We start from the raw sequence: 19,427 nt of genomic DNA, 5'->3' as shown, positions 1-19,427 counted from the left end.
GGTCCACTAAAAGGTAATCGAAATGGATATTCTAAGAATTATGTTTTAACTCACATTAGAGACCCGTTTGAGAAAGCCGTTCAAATCAATTTAAACTGAAACCGCTAAATTTGCTAGTATCACAGATTAGTTAAAAATTAATTGTCTAATCCGTCCCGATTTCCCAGCATCCAGGCACCGATCCTAGTTACTGGTTTGCTTTAGTTTTGACAGAAGATAGTGGAGAAATGGAAAAGGCATTAGTCCCCTTGACACAAATGTTTGGATATTCGACAATGAAACATGATAGACGCCGGCAATTTCAATGTTTCATCATCGAACATGTCGCAGTCGTCTCTGCGCGAATTACGACGGGTTACCCTTGATACCACGATGCTAAATATCCTGGTGTTTCGCAAACTATACAACTTTGTTACACAGTCGATAACTTTAATCCAGGGGTTCGTTGCGTAGATTTACATTGTGATTCAATTTATTTCCAGTTCGTGTCATGTACATTGTTTCAGTGTTGTACATGATGATTTCAAGCCCCATGAAAATGACAGCCCCTATTTCAGGCCAATCAGATTGAATCAATGGGGTTTGCGATCGCTTGCAACAAGAACGCACATTGCGGTCTAGTTTGAGTATATGCGACTATTCTTTGTGTGTGTGTGTGTGTGTTCTGATCGACTCTAATATCCGTTAATCGTTTGTTTCCCAACAGCAAAACCTCTCAAGAAGACAACGCTCCAAATGGATCAGAGACGTCTGTTTCCGTGCTTTCACTGTTACTGCACTTAAAAGTGGTTTGCTTGGGGCGATTGCAGCCAGTTTGTGCCTCTCGTGGTTAATTAAAAAAATATCTAGAGAGAGGACTTCTGTCTCCAGTTTGTCTACTCGCTCCTGAGCCAAACTTGCCTCTCTAAAGTCATATGCCAAGGCGCTTTGCGTGCTTTTAACAACTAGTTTAAACCTTTCGCCCGAGGCAAAAGAACCGGCCCTGTTAATCTCTCGCTGCATGCGAGTCCCGAGAACAGAGAAGCTGCCTTGTTAACAAAAGTCCAGAGGGCGAAAACTTTTCAAACGACTTTGTCATTCATTTAATTTCAGTGACAATGTCGTCTTCTTCAAGAATCTTTCAAGTAATGATCATATACATAAATTATTCAGTCCGGTCTGAGTTGAAAAGTTGCTTCCAACGGCCGGCGAGTTGGAACTAAAATGTGAAAACAAGACGCCGTCCAATCATACAGTATTTCTGAATGTTGTTTTGTCTGAGTGTTAGCCCAGGAGTAAGAGCAGTAACAATGACGGTATTAGCACAACTCTCGCAGGCTGTTACCATCAACACTACCCGTAGTACATAACCTAAAACTGGTCAATGTACAATTCACATGGTACTATTAGAGGGATGAAATACTCTCTCCTTAGGCCATTATTCTCCTAGCAATGGGGTCGCCAACAGTTACGTCAGAGGGAATATTTATGAGAGGAATAGACCCGGCGCCAGCTCTCCGGAGGGCAGAGCAGGTTATAATGTTGACAACATGAAACTGATTGATGCATGTCTGCGCGAAGCCTTTGCCGCCGAAACACATACACATCTTTAATCTGTAAAACAAGTATCCAGTTGTAACAATCGTCTGTTCTGGCGCCTGCACATTACCTAATTGCACCCTGCTAAACTAGAGCACTGTACGCCTTTTCTAAACGGCAGTATCATAGCTGGTAAACACTTGGATAGTATTCCAATACAATCTGGTTCTCGTATCTCTGATTATTACCGGCTGTTTTCCTTGGACATTTCAATAAAGCACTCAACTAAAACCAAATGAGAACATTTTTAATTTAAAAATGGCTTTACTCAAGAGTTTGCAATTAAACTAGCGACATAGAAATAACAATTAAACAATATTTATTTAAATAATATATTTCTTTTCATAAAAAGCAACACTGTAAAGGAGTTGTTTTATAGAATAAATAAAGAAAATAGTTATGTTTCCAAATCTATGACTTATGGAAAAATCAGTAGCACAATTTAACTCATTGCCCAGAAGACTTTAAACGTAGGATTGAACCAACGGATACATATCAACAGTACAGTAACTCAGACATCATTGGCGCAGCTACATAAGGAACACAAGAATATCATGGTTATATCACAACAAATAATCCAATAGATGCACATTCGTATTCAGTTCGTTCTGCACGCAAGGATATTTACAGATTATGTTCGATCGTCTACACAGCGATTTTATTAACGAGACGCATTGTAACAGCGCTGAACTGTCTGCAGTTCAGAAATACCACACAGTTCGTTTGAAGACATAGAAAATGAGGTCATTTGCAAAGGCACCAGTTAATACAAACGTTATAAAGGATGGTACTGAGTAATTTGTTTTTGTTTTGTTTGAAACACTTGAACAATCCCTGTCATAGGAAGTCTTTCGACAGTCTGTCATCTAAGCAATTAGCTAGCGGGCTGCAGCCCTCAGTATATTGCCCCTGGGTTGATAGTGGGCTGATGCTGAAGAATTGGAGTTGACTGAAAATGTGAAGCACTATTTGACCCAGGATACCAGGAATAGTTTCCTATAAAAGCGGCGGCCGGGCCGTTGTTCTGCGTGATTGCGGAGTTGTTGCTGACTCTCTGGTGCGGAGAATAATCCCATGCTATCGAGGATGGAGGAGAGCTGCGAGGTGGAGTCTCGCCAGCACTTGGATTCTGCTCTTTTGACATTTCTCCGTTTTTCCACATTTTCTTAAATTTAGACCGGCGGTTCTGAAACCAGATTTTTACCTAAGTTTCAGAAATGAAATGTCAGAAAAAGGTTGACGTACATTTACATTGCTACAGACTGGACAATTTAGTATAGCCCGAAACAAAGTAGTTTAACAAGTGATAAACTTAAGAGAAACTCGGGACGTCAACTCTGATTAAGATTTGACGCATAAATTCAATGTAAACGCTTTCTCAAAAGTAGCAGCCATTAGAAAAAAAAGCACACTCTATTGCTGTCTGCTTCATGCTGTCTAGTCTTACCTGAGTTTGGGTAAGGCCCATGGAAGCAGCCAGCTCAGCCCTTTCTGGCAAAGCTAAATACTGCGTCTTCTGAAAACGTCTCTGCAAAGCTGCTAGTTGAAAGCTGGAATAAATAGTTCTAGGTTTTCTAACTTTCTTTGGTTTTCCATTTACTATCCTGATTTCAGGCTCGCACTCTTCTTTCTCTGAAAACAACAACAAACATCGATTTTTCGACAACAGAAACATTTGCAAGTTAGGAACACATACACACACACCCCGCATAAGTCGGCACTGTGTAAATGAAGATAGTCGTCTTCACATGTTCACAACTCACCGACATCAGTATTTGCAGGCGAATTACTTGAAGCATAGGGGCTGTAGGAGTTGTAACAATTTGTATAACTAATTTCGTAGGATTTGGCACTGTACGAAAGGTTGTTCATGTTACCAACGTGGAACTGGTAGGAATTCAGCTGTCCATAAGGTGGTCCGGCGCAGGGACCGTGCTGCTGCCCATTGTAATAGTTGCTGTCAGTTGCAGTCGATACTGGCAAATTTGGAGACTCCTGTGACTTGTGCATGGTGTGATAACTCGAGGTAATTTGGTTCGAATGCATATCTGCAGCAAGGCTGTCAAACACTCCAGTCATTGTTCTATAAAAACAAAACACAAAAGTGGCAACTATCAGCTCAGAAAGACGTCGGTGCTGATGAGGAACGCATGCTGCTGTGGGACTGTAATGAGGAGCTGCTGCACCCCCTGCCTGCTGCACCGCCTCGCTGCTGCTGCTGCTGCTGATGATGATGATGATGATGATGATGATGATGTTTTGTTGTTGCTGTTCTCGCCGCTGCTGCTGCAGCCTCGCTCCTCACCAATTGTCTGCAAGCTTCTAGCGCCCAGCATTAAAGCCGCTTCACGTGAGCCTGTCGTCACGTTGCTAAGCGGCAGCCAATGAGCAGGCGAGGTTGTGCCGGGAAGATTGTCGGGGGGTGGGGGGCAAGGTGGGTGGAGGTGACGGTGGCCTGCTTGGTGCTGCTCGGTGGAACTGGCGCGAAGCTGTAGGAGGCTGGCGAACGGTGTGAGCCAGGCCGTAGCCACGTTTCTTCAGGGAATCACAATGACCGCCTTTGTCCTCCCCCTGCCCGTTCCCCCACCACTCACCATGTGTCTCGTTCTACGTTGAAACCAAACGCAATATTCCGCGCTCTACGCTGCTCAGACTCACCAGATGGTTTTGAAAACTTGGAACAAAAACTTGTAGATGAATTGAATTTAATCTCCCTCATGAAGTCGACGTCGAGTTGATCGGAACCCGAGCCGAATAATTCAGTTGGCCTCAGACAGTTCAAACGTCGAAGTGAAGCTGGAGAACCTCCTGCTGGAAATGAACATGTGCAACCCTTGAAGATGGCCTTTCTGCCCATCGTGGGCCTGCTAGAGGAAGTAAAAATTGCATGGCCTAAACTAATCAGTTCTTTGCCCATAGTCTGAAAAGCTGATATTTCAAGCGAATCGCCATTTTTTATATGTGAAACGTATTTATGTCTCCACCACCGTTTCAGAAGAGTTCCAGACTCTCTCCACCATCTGTATAAAACAAATTTAGGTAAAATCCCTAATAATTCTTAAAATAATTGGTTTCGGTCAATGTTTCCTGTTTTTGATTCTTCTGATGGGGATGTGCACTACCCATTCCACCTTTTCTGGATCCCTCATAATTCTATACGCCTCAATTAAAATCTCCCTTGGCCTGTGCTCCCAAAGAAAACAATGCCAGCCTATCCAATCTCTTGTCTTTGCTAAAATTCCCAATTTCTCCCGGTGTCTTTGTAAATTTCTTTTGTACTCAGTCTACTGGAATCATGGCCTTGTTGAAATGTGGTAACCAGAACTATATGTGGTCGGTACAGTTTTCACATAACCTTCTTGCTCTTTAATGCTATCCCGCATTCAATAAAGGAAGCTATCCCACACAGTGTTTTAACCATGTTACTTTCATGTCCTGCGACCCACTGGGATCTGTGCTCACTTATATCAAGATCCCCATGTTCTCCTCACACTTTTCTGGATCTTTATTATGCATTCCCTTGATCCCAAATGTATGACCTCACATGATTTGCTGCTTTCCTGTCCACCTGACCAATCAATTGATCTTCTCTTGGTATGTACATTTTCCCCTCTACATTAAAACATAGACGTTGGTCATATCTTCTGTAAACTTCTAAATCATGCTCCTTATATTTAAGCCTAAATCCTTGAAATACATCATGAAAAGTACGAGACTTGATACTGAACTCTGCACAATGCCACTGACAACAGGTTTCCAAACAAAAATGGTTATTGACCTTTACCCTTCCTGCCGCAATTAATTTTAGTTCCAGGTTGCCATTTTCCCTTGAATCTCATAGATTGTTCTCGTGTTGATTGGTATGCCTCATCAAAATTGCATACTGCTCGAACATATTTGAAAAAGAAGGAATATATCACCATGTGGGCCTTGACAAATGTTTGAACAAAAACCATGAAGACTACATCAAATATGCCATCCTCATTGACTCTCCTTGTTATCTCCTCAAAAAATTCCATCTCCCTCCTAACAAATTCATGCTGACTGTCCTCGATTAATTGCCTTTCTAAATGATGATTTAGATTATTCCTCAGCATATTTTTTAATACTTTGCCATCATCAAAATTCAGCTGACTGGCCTGTAATTATTCAGATCTATCCTTTCTTTTTACACAATTTTGTCACATATATTTTTCATCATGAACATTCAGGCAAAGTTCAGATTTTGTAAAGACTACAAATGCAAAATACTGTTAGCGAGTTTTGAGAAGATTTGTAGCTCAGGTTGAGTTTGAAATGTCTGAAACCTAACCTTCCAGCTCAGCGAGCAAACTCACATCCGGCAAAATACTGTGCTGAAAATGTGAAATAACACACACACACACAATACATGCTGGAAATCCTCAGGCAGGAGCGATGTTTTGAATTGGTCAGAACTGCAGAATGTTAAAAAGATGAAACAGGTTTCAAACACTAATAGAGGAAGAAAATGGAAGAAAGGGAAAGCGAATAAAAGCAATGTCTCTGATAGAGTGCAAGACAGAACAATTTGGGACAATTTAAGAGATTTTGTGGTCAGGATCGGGATTCCCGGAAGGTATGTTGCCTCTCTGGTGCCAGGGTCCAGGACGTCTCCGATCGGGTGTATAAGGTTCTAAAAGGGGAGGGCGAACAGCCAGAAATTGTGTTACATTTATCACTAATGATATAGCCAGAAAAAGCATTGAGGATATAAAAAGTGATTTCAGGGAGTTAGGATGGAAGCTGCAAAGCAGGATGAACAGAGTGGTGTTCTCTAGTTTACTACCGGTGCCACAAGATAGCGAGGCAAGGAACAGGGAGCGGGCGCAGCTTAACACGTGGCTGCGCAGCTGGTGTAGGAGGGAGGGCTTCAGATAGGTAGATAATTGGGATGCCTTCTGGGGAAGGTGGGACCTGTACAAGAAGGACGGGTGGCATCTGAACTGGAAGGTGACCAATGTCCTGGGTGGAAGGTTTGCTCGAGTAGTTCGAGAGGGTTTAAACTAGTATGGCAGGGGGGTGGGAACCTGAGCTGTATACCGGAGGTGAGAGTTGATGCAGGTGAGGCAGTAGCAAGAGGTAGACCAGCTAGTGGGAAGGATTTTCCTGGGAAGGAACCAAGGGATCAGTTAAAGTGTGTTTGCTTTAACGCAAGGAGTATCAGGAATAAAAGTGATGAACTTAGAGCATGGATCAGTACCTGGTGCTATGATGTTGTGGCCATAACAGAGATATAGGTTTCTCAGGGGCAGGAATGGTTGCTGGATGTTCCAGGATTTACAGCATTTAAAAAGAATAGGGAGGGGGGAAAAAGAGGAGGGGGTGTAGCACTACTAATCAGAGAGGGTATCACAGCTACAGAAGCTTCCATTGTCAAGGAAGATCTGCCTACTGAGTCAGTATGGGTGGAAATTAGGAACAGCAAGGGAGTAGTCACCTCATTAGGGGTTTACTACAGGCCCCCCAATAGCAGCAGGGAGATTGAAGAAAGGTCGGCGGATTTTGGAAAAGTGCGGACGTAGTAGGGTTGTTGTAATGGGTGACTTTAACTTTCCCAATATTGATTGGAACCTCCTTCGAGCAGAAGATTTGAATGGAGCTGTTTTTGTAAGGTGTGTTCAGGAGGGTTTCCTAACTCAGTATGTTGACAGGCCGACGAGGGGAGAGGCCATTCTAGACTTGGTGCTCGGAAACGAGGCGGGGCAGGTATCAGATCTTGTGGTGGGAGAGCATTTTGGTGATAGTGACCATAACTGCCTCACATTCTACATAGCTATGGAGAAGGAGAGGATTAGGCAAAATGGGAGGATATTTAATTGGGGAAGAGGAAACTATGATGCAATTAGACATGAGTTAGGAAGCATGGACTGGGAGCAATTGTTCCATGGCAAAGGCACTATAGACATGTGGAGACTGTTTAAGGAACAGTTGTTGCGAGTGATGAATAAATATGTCCCTCTGAGACAGGCAAGAAGGGGTAAGATAAAGGAACCTTGGATGACGAGAGCGGTGGAGCTTCTCGTCAAAACGAAGATGGTAGCTTACGTAAGGTGGAGGAAGCTAGGGTCAAGCTCAGCTCTAGAGGATTACAGGCAGGCGAGGAAGGAGCTCAAAAATGGTCTGAGGAGAGCCAGGAGGGGGCACGAGAAAGGCTTGGCAGAACGAATTAGGGAAAACACAAAGGCATTTTACACTTATGTGAGGAATAAGAGAATGGTCAAAGAAAGAGTCGGGCCGATCAGGTATAGCATAGGGAACTTGTGTGTGGAGTCTGAGGAGGTAGGGGAAGCCGTAAATGAGTTTTTTGCTTCTGTCTTTACGAAAGAAACAAACTTTGTAGTGAATGAAACCTTTGAAGAGCAGGTGTGCATGCTGGAATGGATAGAGATAGAGGAAGCTGATGTGCTGTTAATTTTGTCAAACATTAAGATTGACAAGTCGCCAGGCCCAGACCAGATTTGTCCTCGGCTGCTTTGGGAAACGAGAAATGCAATTGCTTCGCCACTTGCGAAGATCTTTGCATCCTCGCTCTCCACTGGAGTCGTACCTGAGGACTGGAGAGAGGCAAATGTATTTCCTCTCTTCAAGAAAGGAAATAGGGAAATCCCCGGCAATTACAGACCAGTAAGTCTCACGTCTGTCGTCTGCAAGGTGTTAGAAAGGATTCTGAGGGATAGGATTTATGACCATCTGGAAGAGCATGGCTTGATTAATTGCAGTCAACACGGCTCTGTGAGGGGCAGGTCATGCCTCACAAACCTTATCGAGTTCTTTGAGGATGTGACTAGAAAAGTTGATGAGGGTTGAGCTGTGGATGTGGTGTATATGGACTTCAGTAAGGCATTTGATAAGGTTCCCCATGGTAGGCTCATTCAGAAGGTCAGGAGGAATGGGATACAGGGGAACTTAGCTGTCTGGATACAGAATTGGCTGGCCAACGGAAGACAGCGAGTGGTAGTAGAAGGAAAATATTCTGCCTGGAAGTCAGTGGTGAGTAGTGTTCCACAGGGCTCTGTCCTTGGGCCTCTACTGTTTGTAATTTTTGTTAATGACTTGGATGAGGGGATTGAAGGATGGGTCAGCAAGTTTGCAGATGACACGAAGGTTGGAGGTGTCGTTGACAGTATAGAGGGCTGTTGTAGGCTGCAGCTGGACATTGACAGGATGCAGAGATGTACTGAGAGGTGGCAGATGGAGTTCAACCTGGATAAATGTGAGGTGATGCATTTTGGAAGGTCGAATTTGAAAGCTGAGTACAGGATTAAGGATAGGATTTTTGGCAGTGTGGAGGAACTGAGGGATCTTGGTGTGCAGATACATAGATCCCTTAAAATGGCCACCCAAGTGGACAGGGTTGTTAAGAAAGCATATGGTGTTTTGGCTTTCATTAGCAGGGGAATTGAGTTTAAGAGTCGTGAGATCTTGTTGCAGCTCTATAAAACTTTGGTTAGACCGCACTTGGAATACTGCGTCCAGTTCTGGTCGCCCTATTATAGGAAAGATGTGGATGCTTTGGAGGGGGTTCAGAGGAGGTTTACCAGGATGCTGCCTGGACTGGAGGGCTTATCTTATGAAGAGAGGTTGACTGAGCTCGGACTTTTTTCATTGGAGAAAAGGAGGAGCAGAGGGGACCTAATTGAGGTATACAAGATAATGAGAGGCATAGATAGAGTTGATAGCCAGAGACTATTTCCCAGGGCAGAAATGGCTAGCATGAGGGGTTATAGTTTTAAGCTTGTTGGAGGAAAGTATAGAGGGGATGTCAGAGGCGGGTTCTTTACACAGAGAGTTGTGAGAGCATGGAATGCGTTGCCAGCAGCAGTTGTGGAAGCAAGGTCATTGGGGTCATTTAAGAGACTGCTGGACATGCATATGGTCACAGAAATTTGAGGGTGCATCCATGAGGATCAATGGTCGGCACAACATCGTGGGCAGAAGGGCCTGTTCTGTGCTGTACTGTTCTATGTTCTGTGTTCTAAATGCGATAATATGCAAGTCAAAGCAATATGTTGAAAGGTCTAGTAAAACGATCAAAAGATGGGTATAAATGGGAAGAGGAGAATCATTACAATAACTGCTGTCTGAAAACATTGGCACAGAGATTATGATCTGAAAGTGCGGAATTCCATGTTCTGAAGGCTGTAAAGTATTTAAATTCGAATTGAGATATTGTTCCTCCAGTTTACAATGAACTTCATTGGAACAGGGTGAGGAGGTAATGACAGAAACGTCCAAGTTGGGAGTGAGGCAGGGTTGAAGCGATCACCCAGTCAGTTCTGCCCTCCTTGTTGTTGAAGTCATCTCATCGTGAACATTCAGGAGCAAACATCTCATCATTGTGCTGATACCTTGAATGAGGTACAGACATTGCTGTTTCGACTGGAACATGTGTTCAGTGTACAGCCAGAAGCCAGGAGGTAACAAGGCGCCATGGAACATGCTTCCCATAGATAACTAAATGGAATGTGTAGATCCTGGTCCCATTCAGATGACCTTCTTTGCTTCCTTTCATCATTTAGTGACAACTGGATCAATGCTGGTCCTTGTTCTGTCAATTTCTATTTTTCCCTTTCCTTTATTTCTGACTCAATCCTTTGTTTTCAATTACTGTACCCCAATTTCTGTGGATGGCTCAATATTCTTGGTAAGCTAACTACCCCTCGCAACTACTTTGACTACTCCTCTCTGGGAGGACTCGATTCCATTCTTTAAGCTGTCTCTGTTGCTGAAACCTTCCATGACAGCGTCCTTCCTACAGTCTTCCGTTGTTCCCGATGCGAGAATTCCCAACCAGTGTGAGCAATAGTGTCCTTGTTCGAGAGAACAAGGTGTAGAGCTGGATGATCAGTGTCTTGTTCAGTGTTTTATTTCTTGTACTTCTTCCCTCGCCCCACCCCAGCCTCATCTGCCTTCCCTTCCACTTCACCAGACACCACATTCAACCTGTGCTATTACAGCCACTTCTCACCATAGTGCCATGCCTTCGTCTCCCCTTTTCTGCGTTCCAAAGGGACTGTTCCCCCTCTGAGACAGGACACATTTTCTTTCCAAGCAATATCAGGAGATTTAAACCTGCGCCCCCATCCACTCTTCTGAATGAAACGGTGGTTGTCTGCTATGTTTTATTTCATCCATAAATTGCTACATTGAGGAGACCAAATGCGGATTGAGTGACCAGGTTGCTGTCTCCATGTGTGACCCCGAACTTTCGATAGCCTGTTAATTTGTTTCTCCACCTTGCTGCCACGATGTCTTCTCTGACCTTGACAGTTTCCCTCTTCACAAATTCTGCAGGAGAGTCTTTCCAGCAGTTGTTGTTGTGTTTTTTTATATATAAGAAAGCAATTTTTGAATTTAGGTGAACACCCAGATCATGTTCTATCGCACTTTTATGAGTGCAGTGCAGCATTTCTAGACATGCAAACTGGTACTTCCATACAGTTTACAGACGATTCACAATATAGAGCTAAGCAATTCTGCATCATTTGATTGGGTTGGTAAAATGGTTATCGAATGCTTTTATCTGCAATATTTACAATGTTTAGGTATATCAGCAAAGCATACTACAGCTGTTCCTGCCCTCTGCTGCCATCTTGTGTCTTTGGTTCGGGTGTCACTCGGGCTTCCTGGAATTTCGGCTGATACTTTTGCCGAGCGACAATTCATGTATAAAATATTTTTCCACGGTGAGACCTGTGTTTAAATGCATTCTACATCATGTTCATATCTCCAGACAAGCATGTGATACATTATTTCAAAAAGTTAGGTTTTAGTTGAACAGACGGCAATAAAATGCTTTATGAAAACAAAAATTACAATTTAGTATTTGAAATAGTTCCAGAGAGCCGAGAGTTTGTTGCAATACGCTCATGGGATCAAATTTAAACTTCTTCAATGATTAATGTACTTTAAGAGTTTACGCGCCTCTCGCTGAGCTGTCTACCAGAATTACTGATAAGAGTATCTAGAAACTTACACATGAAAATGCATTCTCCAATTACGGACTGTTTCAATATTTAACAGATATATTCATATCGACGCTGACCAATCAAAACACACTATTACGTATTCATTGGCATTTTATTCAAATAAACGTTTACATGTAAAGAGATTATTAATCAATAATACGCGCATGTCAGAGAATTATCTAGTGTAAAGATAACGAGGCACTCTTAGTTGGAACGAGGTCAAACCACCAACTAAACTATCTGGATGTTTGGATAATTATCAGGCTTTCTCTCTGTGTAATTCCAAAGCTTCATTAGATTTGGATCCAGCCCCAGTGAAGAAGATTTCAATGTTTTCCTCTGGTAGCTGGCGTATTTCCAGTTCTAGCCGACACATTGTCAATCCCTGTCAATCCCTTTCCCCTTCAACAGGGGAACAAAGCATCTTCACACTGGTCGCTCCTCTCAGATATTCTTTAACAAACCTGTTAAGGGTTGATGTTTAGACATGTCTCTGGAGCAGTTAGGACATCACCCTAGGTTTCTAGCCCAGAGACAGATACATGACCTCAGGAGCCCAAAGGAACATCTTAGATACTTGCTCAGTGCAACATTATCAATCCAAACAATGTTGCCTTAGTAAAACTTGAAACTATGGTCTTTTATACCAGGGTAACAGCACTATCCATCAAGCTACAGCTCATCCCAATCATGTCTCTCGCAGATCAATGTGGAATGAGGCCATTCAGCCCATCAAGGCTGCACTGACCCTCTGAAGAGCATCCCACGCAGACTGGAACCCCATAATTACCAGGGCTCATCAACCACGCCTGCACATCCTTTGACTGTGGGAGGAAACCCACATAGATCATCGGGAGAATGTGCAACCTCCACCCAGACCATCACCCAAATCTGGAATTAAACCCAGGTGGTGGGTGTTGTGAGACAGGAGTGCTAACCACTGAGTGCTGCATCCCTGATCCCCTCACTCAATTTCCTTTCACAGAAAAAACATGATTGCAGTTAAAAACCAAAAGAAATGCAGATGCTGTAAATCAGGAAAAAAAAAACAAAGTTGCTGGAAAAGCTCAGCAGGGCTGGCAGCATCTGTGAAGAAAAGATCAGAGTTAACATTTCAGGTCCGGTTCTGAGGAAGGGTCACCAGACCCTAATGTTAACTTTGATCTTTTCTTCACAGATGCTACCAGACCCGCTGAGCTTTTCCAGCAACTTCTATTTTTGTACCTGATTGCAGCTCCCATCTGCAGCAATCCACTCCCAATGGATCATATATTCATAATTAACCCATATACTCTCATCACCCCCCAGAACTCATAACACTCAAGGGAGATGGCGTTATCACTAGACTGTTCTCCAGAGACTCAAGTAATGTTCTATGAACCCAAGTTCAAATCCCACCAGGCGGATCACGCAGTTTGAATTCAATAAGAATCTGGAATTAACAGTTAATAGTGATCATGAAACCATTGCCAATTTATTGGGGAAAAAACCCATCTGATTCACAAACTTCCTTTAGGGAAGGAAACTGTCATCCTTATTTGTTCTGGCCTACATGTGATTCCAGACCCATAGCAACGTGGTTGACTTCCCTCTGGCCTACCCAGTTATATCCATGTCCTGTGAACGAATAAGAAAACAAAATTACCATAAAATAGCAACTATTTCTATCAGACAGTTTAAGACAATGTGGAGTTTGCACATTCTCCCCATGTCTGCGTGGATTTCCTCCAGGTGCTCCAGTTGCCTCCCACAGTCCGAAGATGTGCAGGATAGGTGCATTGGTCATGCTAAATTGCATGTAGTGTTCAGGGATGTGTAGGTTAGGTGGGTTATAGGGGGATAGGTCTGGGTGGGATGCTGTGAGGGTCAGTGTGGACTTGTTAGGCTGAAGGGCCTGCTTCCATACTGCAGGCATTCTATATAATTCTATGTATAAACTAACAATGACTGCAGTGGTTCAAGAAGGTAGCTCACCACTACTTTCCCAAAGGCAACTAGGAATGGACAATAAATGCTGGCCAGACAGTGGTACCCACTTATTCCATAGCAAAGAATGAAAGGAATGCAGACCTCGAGCTAACCTCCATCTCATTAACTGACCATGGAAACAGTGCTGGATAACTGTTAGAACCATTCCAAAGCTGTTCAAATTTTCTCCCCATACTCCTTGATACAGTTAAAATTTGAAAAGAAAATCTCTTTCTTGAATATATTCAATAACTTTTCTGCATCAGCCTTCTGTAGCAGAGAATTCCACGGTGTCCCTATCTTTTGAGGGAAGAACGTTTTCTTAATCTCAATCCTAAATGGTCTGCCACTTTTCTAGACACTGTGATCCTTGGTTCTAGACTCCCCAACCAGGAAAAAACATCACCTCTGCAATGAGTGTCCCCAGCCCAGTAAGAATTTCATACATTTTAATCAGATTCCCTCTGGTCCTCCGCAATTCTAGTGTCTAAAGGCCTAGTCGAAACAATTTCTCCTCATAGGACAGTCCTGCCATCTCCAGTATTACATTATTCAACTTCTACAGCACCTCCCTCCATGGCAAGTATATGTCCTTTCGTAGGTAAAGGTAAAGTTGCCACAGTCTCAGAAGACCATAGGACCACGCTCTCAGTACAGAGACCTGACTCCCAGGCACAGGACAAGATTGAGAAAGTGGGACCTTCATGTTAACCTCAGCCAGTGTGGGAATTGAACTCATGCTGTTGATGTTACTCTGCATTGCAAAACAGCTGTCTATGGATAAATGTGTGAGAACACTTTCATCTCTCCCAACAATTACTGTAGAAAGACTAACTCTGGTCGTTAGGGCTATAAAATGAAGCTTAAAAATATTTCTTTCTTTCTGCATGCCTTCAGATCTATGACACCTGTATCAATAAAGGCACTTTCCAATCAAAATCTTCCAATAGACGATGACAGTATTGTGCAGATTTTACGTTTCTCACGAATCTTCTCTATTGGCTCTGCATATTCTTCATCTGTTATACCTGCACCTTTTGACAGGATTTTTAATTGTTGACAGGTGTCAGCAGTTTGTCAGTGTAACTTTAAGACAAATTATTCCTTTACTGTCTCCATTTTGATTTAGCCCCCTCCCCCCTCCCTCACTTTTGATGGTCTGCATTTGCTGTTAATGGGCTCCACATATAGGTTAGTCAACTGGAGAACATGGGTGATTTACTGGTGATGGTTAATAGGTGAAAAAATACCATGAGGGGGGTAATTTGATGATGCAAAATTAAAACATTCAGTTTTATGTAAGAGTACTTCTTGTTACAGAAAAACAAGAAAAAAAGTTTAGACAAGTTTTTTTTCTCTCTAGTTCTTATCACTGAATGCCTTTAATACTTTTGGAACACTATTTGACAAGATCCCTTTTGGTAGGCAGTTTCAGAAGTTTAAATCATATGGTATCCATGGTGAGTTGGCCAGCTGGATTCAAAGCTGTGTGCTGGGAGCTCTGTGGTTTGTAACGTTCATAAGTGATTTGAATGCAATGGTAGGAGATCAGGTTAGTAAGTTTGCAGACAATGTGAAAATTTGTGGAGCTGCGAACAGTGAAGAAGCTTATCAAAGGATACAGCAGGATATAGACCTGTTGGAAAACTGGTTGGAGAAACGGCAGGTAGAGTTTAATTCAAACAAGCTTGAGGTGATGCATTTTAAGAGGACAAATGCAAGAGGAAAGTAAATGGCAGGACCCTTAAGACCATTAATATATAGAGGGATCTTGGGGTGCAAATCCATAGCTCCCTGAAAGTGGCAACATGTGGGTAAACTGGTAAAGAAAGCATATGGCATGCTTGATTTCATTGGACAGGGCATTAAGTATGAAAGTTCTGCACAAAAGGGCCATGTACAGGCATCATGGTCAGTGCAGATATGGTCGGCTGGAGGCCCTGTTCTTGTGCTGCACTGTTCCATGTTCTAATACTAAAGGTGAAACATTAGGAATTGATGAGGAGATCAAATCATTGTCTGAACCGAAAGCAGAAAGTGTTGGAGAAACTCAGCAAATCTGGAACTATCCATTATGATGGACAAGGAGCACCCAGCTCAGAGAGAGAGATCACTATTGCAGGGTCTGTTAGGATGCTCGAGGTGTACAGGAGGTCCAGAGTTATCTGGCCCTGACTCAATATCTTGGGGACAAGAGATGAAGTGTTGATGCAGACTCCATTGTCCAGGGCCACTGTGACAGAACTGTGCTGGATTCTGGAGCGGACCCTGAGGGGGCATATGTCAGGTACAGACAGCTGGGATTGAGTCAATCTCCAGAAGAGTATAAGGTCAGTATTAGTACATTCAAGAGGAAAATCAGGAGAGCAAAAAGAGACATGCAATAGCTTTGATGAATACAGTGAAGGAAAATCCACGGTGATTCTACAAATATATAATGGACAAAATAGTAACCAGGTAGAGAATAGCCCACTCAAAGATCAACAAGGCCGCCTATGTGTGGAACTGAAGGAGATGGATGAGATAGTAAATGAGTATTTTGTATCAGTATTTACTGTGGAGAAGAATATGGAAGCTAGAGAATTTGGGGAAATAAATAATGATATTTTGAAAAGTGTCCCTATTACAGAGGAGAAGGTGCTGGATGTCTTAAAATACATAAAGGTGAATAAGTCCCCGGGACCTGATCAGGTGTAGCCCAGAACTCTGTGGGAAGCTAGGGAAGTGGTTGCTGGGCCCCTTGCTGAGATATTTGTATCATTGATAGCCACAGGTGAGGTACCATAGTCTGGAAGTTGCTTAACATGGTGCAATTATTTAAGAAAAGCTGTAAGGAAAAGGCAGGGAACTATAGACTGGTGAGCCTGATATCAGTGGGGGATAAATTGTTGGAGAAGAATCTGAGGGATAGGATTTACATTTATTTGGAAATGCAAAGACTGATTAGGGATAGTCAACATGGCTTTGTGTGTGGGAAATAGTGTCTCGCTAACTTGATTGAGTTACTTGAAGAAGTAATGAAGACAGAGTGGTGGACGTTGTTTATATGGATTTCAGTAAGGCATTCGACAAGGTGCTGCATGGTAGACTAGTTAGCAAGATTAGATCACATGGAATACAAGGAGAGCTTGCCATCTGGATACAAAATTGGCTCAATGGTGGGAGATGGAAGGTGGAGGTGGGCTTTGCTTTTCAAACTGGTGGCCTGTGACCAGTGGTATGCCATATAGATTGGTGCTACATCCAGTGCTTTTTGTCATTTATGTAAATGACTTGGATATGAATGTAGGAGATATGGTTAGTAAGTTTGTAAATGGCACCAAAATTGGAGGTGTAGTGGACAGTGAAGAAGGTTACCTCAAAGTACAACAGGATCTTGATCAGATAGGCCAGTGGGCCAAGGAATGGCAAGTAAGAAAAGCTGTAAGGAAAAGGCAGGGAACTATAGACTGGTGAGCCTGATATCAGTGGGGGATAAATTGTTGGAGAAGAATCTGAGGGATAGGATTTACTTGTATTTGGAAAGGCAAAGACTGATTAGGGATAGTCAACATGGCTTTGTGTGTGGGAAATAGTGTCTCGCTAACTTGATTGAGTTACTTGAAGAAGTAAAGAAGACAGAATGGTGGACATTGTTTATATGGATTTCAGTAAGGCATTCAACAAGGTGCCGCAAGGAGTTTAATTTATAAATGTGAGGTGCTGCATTTTGGTAAGTCAAATCAGAGCAGGGCTTTTACACTTAAAGATAAGGTCCTGGGAGTATTTCTCCAAGAGACCTTGGAGTGCAGATTCATAGTTCCTTGAAAGTGGAGTCGCAGGTAGACAGGGCAGTGAAGAAGGCTTTTGGTATACTTGTCTTTGTGGTCAGTGCATTCAGCATAGGAGTTGGGAAGTCATACTGCAGCTATACATGACATTGGTTAGGCTACTTTGAGAATACTGCATTCAATTCTGGTCCTCCTGCTATCGGAAAGATATTGTGAAACCTAAAAGGTTTCAGAAAAGACTTAGAAGCGTGAACCCAGGGTTGGATGGTTTGAGCTATAGGGAGATGCTGAATAGGATGGGGCTGTTTTCCCTGGAGCAACAGAGGCTGAGGAGTGACCTTATAGAAATTTATAAAATCATGAGGGGTATGGATAAGGTTAATAGCCAAAATCTTTTCCCCAGGATAGGGGGAATACATAACTAGAAGACATAGATATAAGGTGAAAGGGTAAAAGTTTAAAAGGGACCTAAGAGACCATTTTTCACACAGGGTTTGGTGCATGTATGGAATGAGCTGCTGCAGGAGGTGGTGGAGGCTGGTACAATTACAACAGTTAAAAGGCATCTGGATGGCTACATGAAGAGGAAGGGTTCAGAGATATTTGGATCAAATGCTGATTAATTTCTGATATCTGGTCGGCATGGATGAGTTGGACCAAAGGGACACTTTCTGCTCTGTAACTCTGTATGATTGTATGATGCAGTAGCTTCAGGTGGGGAGACCATTGGCTGCAAATGCGGCAGCTGCTTTGATTTTCCATGTGACTGGCTCCTTCCAGGCAGTGACAAGCAACCTATGTGGGATCTCTCCATCTTGCACCCTCAAATACATCAGGACAGTGACCGATGCCATCTGTGCGAGGTCACACCAGTTTTCATTGCTCCCCAAGTGATGGCAGCTACAATGGCAGTGACCATGGCTCAGGATACCATTGTGTAGCCCTATGGCTGATGTGGAGACTTTGGGGCCTTGGACAGTCAAAAGGAATCACTCATGACCTTTGATAATAAAATGTGAGGCTGGACGAACACAGCAGGCCAAGCAGCATCTCAGGAGCACAGAAGCTGACGTTTTGGGCCTAGACCCTTCATCAGAGAGGGGGATGGGGGGAGGGAACTGGAATAAATAGGGAGAGAGGGGGAGGCGGACCGAAGATGGAGAGTGAAGAAGATAGGTGGAGAGAGTGTAGGTGGGGAGGTAGGGAGGGGATAGGTCAGTCCAGGGAAGACGGACAGGTCAAGGAGGTGGGATGAGGTTAGTAGGTAGCGGGGGGTGCGGCTTGGGGTGGGAGGAAGGGATGGGTGAGAGGAAGAACCGGTTAGGGAGGCAGAGACAGGTTGGACTGGTTTTGGGATGCAGTGGGTGGGGGGGAAGAGCTGGGCTGGTTGTGTGGTGCAGTGGGGGGAGGGGACGAACTGGGCTGGTTGAGGGATGCAGTAGGGGAAGGGGAGATTTTGAAACTGGTGAAGTCCACATTGATACCATATGGCTGCAGGGTTCCCAGGCGGAATATGAGTTGCTGTTCCTGCAACCTTCGGGTGGCATCATTGTGGCAGTGCAGGAGGCCCATGATGGACATGTCATCAAGAGAATGGGAGGGGGAGTGGAAATGGTTGGCGACTGGGAGGTGCAGTTGTTTTTTGCGAACTGAGCGGAGGTGTTCTGCAAAGCGGTCCCCAAGCCTCCGCTTGGTTTCCCCAATGTAGAGGAAGCCGCACCGGGTACAGTGGATGCAGTATACCACATTGGCAGATGTGCAGGTGAACCTCTGCTTGATGTGGAATGTCATCTTGGGGCCTGGGATGGGGGTGAGGGAGGAGGTGTGGGGACAAGTGTAGCATTTCCTGCGGTTGCAGGGGAAGGTGCCGGGTGTGGTGGGGTTGGAGGGCAGTGTGGAGCGAACAAGGGAGTCACGGAGAGAGTGGTCTCTCCGGAAAGCAGACAGGGGAGGGGATGGAAAAATGTCTTGGGTGGTGGGGTCGGATTGTAAATGGCGGAAGTGTCGGAGGATAATGCGTTGTATCCGGAGGTTGGTAGGGTGGTGTGTGAGAACGAGGGGGATCCTCTTGGGGCGGTTGTGGCGGGGGCGGGGTGTGAGGGATGTGTCGCGGGAAATGCGG

General features: G+C 43.8%; 1 protein-coding gene across 1 annotated transcript; it reads right to left on the bottom strand.

The window, feature by feature from the left end:
- Nucleotides 1-1,825: 1,825 nt before the first annotated feature.
- Nucleotides 1,826-3,873, bottom strand: LOC125454234 (homeobox protein DLL-4-like). The gene is made up of 3 exons (XM_048534791.2): nucleotides 3,342-3,873; nucleotides 3,026-3,210; nucleotides 1,826-2,782 (listed from the first exon to the last, which is right to left on the bottom strand). The coding sequence occupies exons 1-3, from the start codon at nucleotides 3,655-3,657 to the stop codon at nucleotides 2,474-2,476; spliced, it is 810 nt and encodes a 269-aa protein (XP_048390748.1). The 5' UTR covers nucleotides 3,658-3,873; the 3' UTR covers nucleotides 1,826-2,473.
- Nucleotides 3,874-19,427: the final 15,554 nt, after the last annotated feature.

Source organism: Stegostoma tigrinum, chromosome 7 (assembly GCF_030684315.1).
Source record: "Stegostoma tigrinum isolate sSteTig4 chromosome 7, sSteTig4.hap1, whole genome shotgun sequence".
NCBI classification, from domain to species: domain Eukaryota; kingdom Metazoa; phylum Chordata; class Chondrichthyes; order Orectolobiformes; family Stegostomatidae; genus Stegostoma; species Stegostoma tigrinum.
This window is presented reverse-complemented; position numbering and strand designations above follow the sequence as displayed.